The sequence below is a fragment of the Triticum aestivum genome, chromosome 1A (genome assembly GCF_018294505.1).
Source record: "Triticum aestivum cultivar Chinese Spring chromosome 1A, IWGSC CS RefSeq v2.1, whole genome shotgun sequence".
Taxonomy (NCBI): domain Eukaryota; kingdom Viridiplantae; phylum Streptophyta; class Magnoliopsida; order Poales; family Poaceae; genus Triticum; species Triticum aestivum.
The window spans coordinates 195577431-195585410 of NC_057794.1; the positions used below are offsets into that span (position 1 = coordinate 195577431).

Consider the following 7980-nt stretch of genomic DNA (forward strand, 5'->3'; position numbering starts at 1 on the left):
TTTTTGCTTCCTTTCTCCAGACGACTCCCTCACGAGGGCGTCGCAGTCGTACCTACGCGCTGCACCGCTTTTCTGGCACCCGTCGTTGTTAGACCCAGTTTACATGTGGGCCGATATGCGCAGACGGTGGGTGGGAGGCCCACGCGTCTGTGAAATTACGTGATATTTCGGCCAAGAATCTACCTACGCGTAGTTCTGCCGCACGTTACGTGGATAAAAAGGCAGGACCGTTCGGGGGGCGAAGAATTGCGCACAGCAACCAACGTGTCAGGGAAGGAATTGAGGCGAGCGAGAGAGAACCCCACATCACATGGCGAACGGCGTGGGCTCGGCGAAGGCGGAGATCTGCGCCGGGCTGGGCATGCCGATGGCGGAGCTGGAGCAGGTGTTCCGGCGCTACGACGCCAACGGCGACGGCAAGATCTCGGCGGACGAGCTGGCGTCCGTGCTGCGCGCGCTGGGCGCGCCCCCGGGGCCAGGGGAGGTGCAGAGCATGATGGAGGAGATGGACGCCGACAGGGACGGCTTCGTCGACCTCCACGAGTTCGCCGCCTTTCACTGCGGCCCCTGCAAGGGCAGCGCGGCCGCAGACGCCAAGGAGCAGGAGGCCGCCACGGAGGCCGAGCTCAAGGAGGCCTTCCGGATGTACGACGCCGACCGCAACGGGCTCATCTCCGCGCGGGAGCTTCACCGTGTGCTCCGCCAGCTCGGGGAGAAGTGCTCCGTTGCTGACTGCTCGCGCATGATACGATCCGTCGACGCCGACGGCGACGGCAGCGTCAACTTCGAGGAATTCAAGAAGATGATGGGCGGCGGAGGTAGGAGCTAGGTTGGTAAGGGCCGGCCATCAGCAAACAATGTTGCATCTACATGCCTCGTTGAGGGTTTTGTTCTTCCATGGTGCTTAATTTAATTTATAATTAATCCCAAAGTGAAAGGCTTAGGCTCCCCGTAATGCGAATACTGATGATGATGCGGGTGAAGTGATTAATTATGTAAAGCTAATCTGCTAGTAGTACTACTAATGATGATGGGTGTACTAAGAAATTTGGTTTGGGATTGTTTGCAATGAATTAGAACTCGTTTGAAACTCTTTGTTTTTCTGTTTGAAACTCATGCAGAAACAATAACTATATTGTAAAGGTTGTGAAAATCGGGTCCGCAAGTTCTTGGGGATGTCGTTGAATCTGTATATCATTTGTTGTACTCAAATTACCACAACCTTTTTACAATCTACTTATTATACATTTTCAGACATTTTATTTTGAATCTGGTCCCACGTGTCATGTTGATCTCATAACTGGTCCCACACGTCAAAAATTTCAAAACTTGTCACCCATTTTCGTAAGCGGATCCCCTGGTCAGGTTTCCATTTCACATGTATCAAATAGACCAGAGAGCACATGAAATTCGTCGAAAACAAATACTAAATTAGTCTATTACAATCTTTACAACCTAGATATGTCTATTATTACAATATATAATATGCTACTCTTTCTTGAGCAATGCTTCATGGTTTCACACTTCCAACCTCCTTTTATGCCTGAAGCTATAATACAAGAACTGATAAAAACAAGGCACAACAAGTAATTCGCTAGCACAACTCCTAGCCAAAAGTGGCTGTTAACAAAATACATTATGGAACAAAGGTGCTCCTAGTGTAGCACATTGCAATGAGCATAAGAGTCTACGGTCCTATTTTTCTAAGCTAAATACACCAAGTCCCAGCGTTTTGAAACAATATGTCTATCTATATTTTGATATGGCCATTCATATCGAAGGGCCTGAATTCAAATACGTCGAATAAATGAAATTTAAATGCCGACAGTCATAGCTGATTGCAAATAACATGCAATCCCAGAATTTAAATGCACAACATCAAAATTTATGCGTTTCTAACCTCTACTGACAACATTTGCTAGCAAGAACGTGCAGATAATGATTGAATTGCACACAATCACAAAATATACAACCCAACATTTTTCAGAGCTGCTGAAATCATCACAGAAGAACCAAAAAAAATATCTAAGACATTGCATAACTGAACTTGCCTAATCCAATCGCTTATTGCGCCAAAAAGGAGACCATATCCTCAACAGTTCGCATGTGCCAATGCATCAACCTGAAGCACTCAAACTGAGCAACTGAGACCACTATTTACATCAAACAGATGTTTAATGTGGCGTCACATAGCTACAGAAACCATATCATGAGTAAACTAAACTTTTGCAAAAGTAGAGCCAGGTTCTCTCAAGGATTGTAGCCATTCATATATTTATGGTACCTACTTCCTACATGATCATTTCACTCTAATCCCCTACTTGACTAAACTAACAAGTGCTCAGATTACTAGTAAACTCGCTGTAAATTTATCCACTCCATATGACAGTAAATCTAAGAGGTGGCAATCGATTGGTTCAACAATGCAATATAGCAGCTCAGTCGCAATAAATAACTACAGGCCTACAACAACTCAAAGTGGTAGTAGCTCAAAAACAAGCATGGGTGATAGGTCAATGGATAAGTTCCGTGACGACCTTGCAACGGCAATTGCTGAATCTACAAGCTAGGTGTTGTGAATAAAAAACTAGACTTGTTCATACAAATCCCTCTTACTCGTGCCGCATGCCGTGGTGCACCATCTTACTCGATCCGGCCTCAAGGAACCAGCAGCTCTGCTTGCTCCCTTGGCCCAACTCCTTGCTGTGCAGGATGACCGAGACTCGGATGCGGAGCTCCCTGCACATGACATATTGTATCAATGCTTCCAGCAACAAAAGGAACTCACATACCATAGAACTTGCACAATAGTGTATCAGCATGCATGATTCATATAGTATAACAGATAAACAACACAAACCTTTTTGTTTTCTGCGACGACGCTGAGCAGAAACGCGAGGAGACCAAAACAAGGAGGCGGTGAGGGCGACCCCCTTCGCCGAAGTCAAACCCATGGCTCCTGCATAACAATGCCCAAATACCGCCAGGAGAGAAACAAAATCAATAGCAATGCAACATGGACGAATGCGTCATCACAATGGCATAACAACAACAGTAAATAAATGCAACTCACTACTGCAGGATGGTCCAAACGCGACACTACAATCAGAGACCCTTCGACGAAACTGTGTGTGATGCCATAATCGCAAACGGTGGTGTAAAAACCATCAAAAAAGGTGCAAAATGTTTGCGATGACAGATGCATCAAACACGGTTCAGAATTTAGTTGCGTGTGCGATGCAGGGCATATGGTTCAGCTCAGTTAACTGTTTGGGATGAGGAGGCACAAAAGAAATGGGCATCCAGATGAAGGCATGTGCGATATACAACATACGGTTCACTGGGATGAACTGTGTGTGATTAGGCAACATAATGAAAACGGTTCAACTGAACAAGATGTGTGTGTGTGTGTGTGTGATACGCGGCAAATAGGTCCGTAATCTGAAATGTGTGCGAAGACCAATAATAACACAGACGATTGCTACTAATAAGCCGTGTGAATTGCTCTGTCTACAGTAGAATAACATGTATATATAACTGAAATAAACATCCGATTACATAAGTGACTATACAGATCATTTGCACACACCTCAATAAATAATTGCATGCATTCTAAAGTAGGAGAAATGATCATCTAGTCATCTACTTCTTGTGACGCTCCCGCCACTGCTATGTGGCTTGATCCCTCATCTGGGTCAGGAAGAAGACAGTTCCTCATGTCAACGATCCGCCTGTACATCTCGTAGCTTGTGTACGCGTCCATGGCCGCGTACTTGACATGTTGTTAATCTAGTCTCTTATGCCACACACTGTGCCAGGCATTCTTGTCCTTATTGCTCTCTTGCTTCATCTTTGCGTAGTAGGGGTCGATGATGGCCGAGGCGAGTCAACCAGGGAGTTCAGTTTGTTTTTGTCGCTGCCCCAGACCTTGTAGTGGTGCTGGATGTTGACAAGATTTGGGCATTTCAAGTCCGAAACCTTGAGCGCTTTTAGATCGTTGGTGGTGTCCACCGTAGCGAAACTATAGTCGGAGCTCTTGATAAACCTGGAGAAATGCTTGCAAGGCCTTGTGGCAAGGTGGAAGTGGTAGATGAGGACGTCATGTCGCACGCACAGCTAAGCGACGACAACCTTCTGATCGTGCCCGACATGACCCATGGTGTACTCGAGGTCGACGCCGACCACTCGGTACTTGTCCTCGGTAAGGAACTGCTCCATAGTTTGGATGGAGCTCTCCACCGAGACCAGATCGTTCGTGTACACCACCGAGAGGGCCTTCCCCCTCACGTGGGTGTCCACTACATGATGCGTGGTGAACTTCCCGTCGTTGTCGTCGTCAGCCATTGCTGTTGTCGTTGTCGGCCGCTGGCCACGGGGAGCGCCATTGGAACCGCTGGATGTCCTATCTGTATGTCTCCTTGTGGGTGTGCTTATTGTGTCGTGTGAGACGAGAGATGAATGTAAATGGCCGCAGGAATAAAAGGGGGCCGGGCTGCGTGGATTCTCGGCACGTCCGCATGGCAGTTTTTGCAGCGGGTAACTGCATCGTCGCGTCGCGCCCGGCGCAACCGCTTGCACACGAACGTGCGGATCATGCGCCGAGCACCCGGAGTGACGCGAGAGCAGAGCGCGCACGGAGGGATGCGAGTAGAGCGCGCCGCGGCCGCCTGGACCGCAAGAAACCACACACATAGAGCAGTTGAACATGCAGGAAATGGTCGCCTACAAGCCGACCGACAGTTGCGTTGCTGCGTAGATAGCGGCCGTGTGGTACCACCTCCGTCTAGTCTATAGTCTCCTTTATATTCCGTGCCATACTTTGCCCTCAAATTTAACCAACAAAATGTTAATGCATGTTTTAAAAATTATACAATTGGAAACTATGTTCAAATACAAATCCAACTATATAATCTTTGGCGACATGCATTCATATTTTATTAGTTAAATCATTCTTATAAACCAGGACGGTGGTATAGTAGGTAATTAAATCGCAAACGTTTTTTTATTAACCGTATGTGTACGTGGCCTTTCGTCCTCCTCTCGCACGTCTTGTTACCCCGCTGCCACAGACGGCTTACAACGCAAGCTTGCGCAGAACGCCGGGGCGTTCTTTTTGCCAAACGGTGGCGCCAATGAATCATCGGCGAGCCCATTCTCGCGCAACCTCGCAGATTCCCGCGCAAGCTTCCTGCCCGACTCGGTGAAATCCCCCAAAATCCCAATGCTTATCGGCCTGCTATAAAAACCCTCACGGCCGGTGAGTCCTACGTCGCATTTTCCCCTCCATCCCTGTAGCTTATCGCGTCTACTTCTCCCACAATCTTCAATGGCACCGGTCCATCATCGTCGCTCAGCCACTCCGCCATCATCAGAGGATAGCTCCAGCTGGGAGGCTACACCGCGGCGGCGGCGCAGTCCCCGACATAGTGTAGTGCGCGTGGCATCCCTGTTGGGTGTGCGCGAAACACCCACCACACGCTCCGCCGCCGGTGCCCGTCGGCAGCTGCTGCCGGCTGCCGTTGCTGCCACACCACCGTCGAAAGCCAGGGTCATCGCCCGCTCCGCTACCACGGCCCAAAGGCGGGAGATGGTCATCGAGGCCGCCACCCAACTGTTGGCCACTGTGGCCATCACCCGCTCCGCCACCGCGACCCGAAGGCGGGAGGTGGTGGTTGTGGCCGCCACCCCGTCGTCGGCCGCCGTGACCGCCAGCCCACCGTCTATCGCCAGGGTCATCACCCGCTCCGCCACCATCGCCCAAAGGCGGGAGGCGGAGGTGGATGCCCGCACGTGTGACAACGACCTTGCGTGCTACACCGAGTTCCTGCGGGAGGAGGAGGAGCACCTCGTCGAGCACACAAAGAGCCTTACCACCGCAGTGGCCGCAGTACACGCCGCCTCAGAGGCGAGGAATCAGAAGATCTATGAGGAGAACCACCGCTTCGAGAGGGGTTGTCTGGAGTGGCAGAGAGCGTTCGAGGTGAGTGTCGCTGAAGCTGCATTAGCGGCAGGCACCGCACTGCGATTGCCCAGCTCGTCAGTAGGCTCCTCCTCCGCCGCCTCTTACTAAGCGCGCAAGGCGGAGGAGAGGCAGCCGGAAGTAGTACAAAGCCCCTCCGTAGTAGTAGTAGTATTTAGGGGCTATTTTTTTAGTTCATCTGACTATAGATGTGGTGGAACTGTACAACGTACTTAAAATTAGCTGGTATATAGAGTTGAACTAGCTATTTCAGTACGTGGTTGGCAAAAATTGGGAAAAAGTTTGGTCGGTTCAGCTATCGAGTTGAACTGTTTGTATAAATTAAGAACGACTGCTTAATCTATGAATGAAATCTATGCTTAATGACTGAATTTTAGTTGCAAAAATTAGATACTGCTAGTGATTTTTAGCTTCATATTTTGACAAATCACAGTGTTACAAGGATTGACAAATTATACCAAATTGTTTGTACGGGGTTGCACACGGGTCATCCAAAACAACCGTTTGCATTGAAGGGGTGCACAAATCCTGCGCTGCTCTCACTTTGCATACATGTGTTCTATCTAAAACGTTTGCAATCAATAGCTGCAGAAATCCTACTTGGCAAATTTTCTCTTGGCTTCCTGGGGAAGCTGTCGGTTTACATACGGGTGTTCTAACTAAAACGTTTGCGATGAGTGCTTTATATTTAAAAAGCGAATTAAACTGCGGCTTGAGCGCCATGGAGAGGATGCGAGCAAGGCGGGCGGCCATGGAAGTCAAAGGGCTCACTTCCCAGTGAGCCTGCGCAGCATACAACTCGCCGGTGAGCCTGCACACTCGAGGACAGCTCGCACACCTCTCGGTCAGCCTGCGCACCGAATGGCGCTCGCACGCCTCCCATTCAGTCAAGGTCAAGCAGCTGTCCGCATGACACCTCCTACAACCATTAAAACCAAGACATGTGGCGTCACGTGAATGGTTAACATAATTTTGGATTCACTAGAATTTAAAAACCAGGCATCTCAATGTTTTGCCGGCAATCAACGGTGCCCTAGTGTTTCAAATTCATTCCCATTTCTTGCATGGGACCTAAGCATGCACCCAAGGACACATGTTTGATTTTTCAACCAATTTATATGCACTGGAGCATGTGCATGTAATTCAAATTTGAATTATGCACATAAATGCATTGAAAACTCAGTTAATGTATAAAAATGTCCAAACGAACCCCGAAAAATCACAAAAATTCACACAACACTCCTGTTGTTCTATGTTCACACAAGAAAAAACTTTGAAAACAATAAGAGGCAATGGATATCGTTTCGTCCCCAAAGGTGGGACGTTCCCTACTGAAAACCATCATGCTTATTGTGAGAAGCTCCGGTTTGTGAAAATCATATACCCAAACCTGCCCCAAACGGGACAAAATTTGTACCACGACATGTTGATGCCGCTCCATGATAGCATGCCAAGTTTCATGAATTTCAGACGAGTTTTGGATTTACTAGAATTTAAAAACCAGGCATCTCAATGTTTTGCCGGCAATCAACGGTGCCCTAGTGTTTGAAATTCATTCCCATTTCTTGCATGGGACCTAAGAATGCACACAAGGACACATATTTGATTTTTCAACCAGTTTATATTCACGAGAGCATGTGCAAGTAGTTCAAATTTGTATTATGCACATGAATGCATTGAAAACTCAATTAATGCATAAAAATGTCCAAACGAACCCCGAAAAATAACAAAAATTCACACAACAATCCTCATGTTCTATGTTGACACGAGAAAAAATTTGGAAGCAATCAGAGGCAATAGATATCGTTTCATCCCCAAAGGTGGGACGTTCCCTACTGAAAACCATCATGCTTGTTGTGAGAAGCTCCGGTTTGTGAGGATCATATACCCAAACCTGCCCCAAATGGGACAAAATTTGTACAACGACATGTTGATGCTGCTCCATGATAGCATGCCAAGTTTCATGAATTTCAAACGAGTTTTGGATTTACTAGAATTCA

The 7980-nt window shown here is 47.9% G+C and overlaps 1 protein-coding gene across 1 annotated transcript; it reads left to right on the forward strand.

Moving 5' to 3' along the window:
- The first annotated feature begins 218 nt into the window (after positions 1 to 218).
- LOC123043064 (probable calcium-binding protein CML18) lies at positions 219 to 5427 on the forward strand. The gene is made up of 3 exons (XM_044465407.1): positions 219 to 818; positions 4028 to 4201; positions 5393 to 5427. The coding sequence occupies exons 1-3, from the start codon at positions 311 to 313 to the stop codon at positions 5425 to 5427; spliced, it is 717 nt and encodes a 238-aa protein (XP_044321342.1). The 5' UTR covers positions 219 to 310.
- Positions 5428 to 7980: the final 2553 nt, after the last annotated feature.

Coding starts and splice junctions, on each gene's coding strand:
- LOC123043064 (XM_044465407.1), top strand. CDS start 311: ATGGCGAACGGCGTGGGCTCGGCGAAGGCGGAGATCTGCGCCGGGCTG. Junction 819..4,027: donor GAAGATGATGGGCGGCGGAG/GTAGGAGCTAGG, acceptor GCGAAACTATAG/TCGGAGCTCTTGATAAACCT. Junction 4,202..5,392: donor CCACTCGGTACTTGTCCTCG/GTAAGGAACTGC, acceptor TCCAGCTGGGAG/GCTACACCGCGGCGGCGGCG.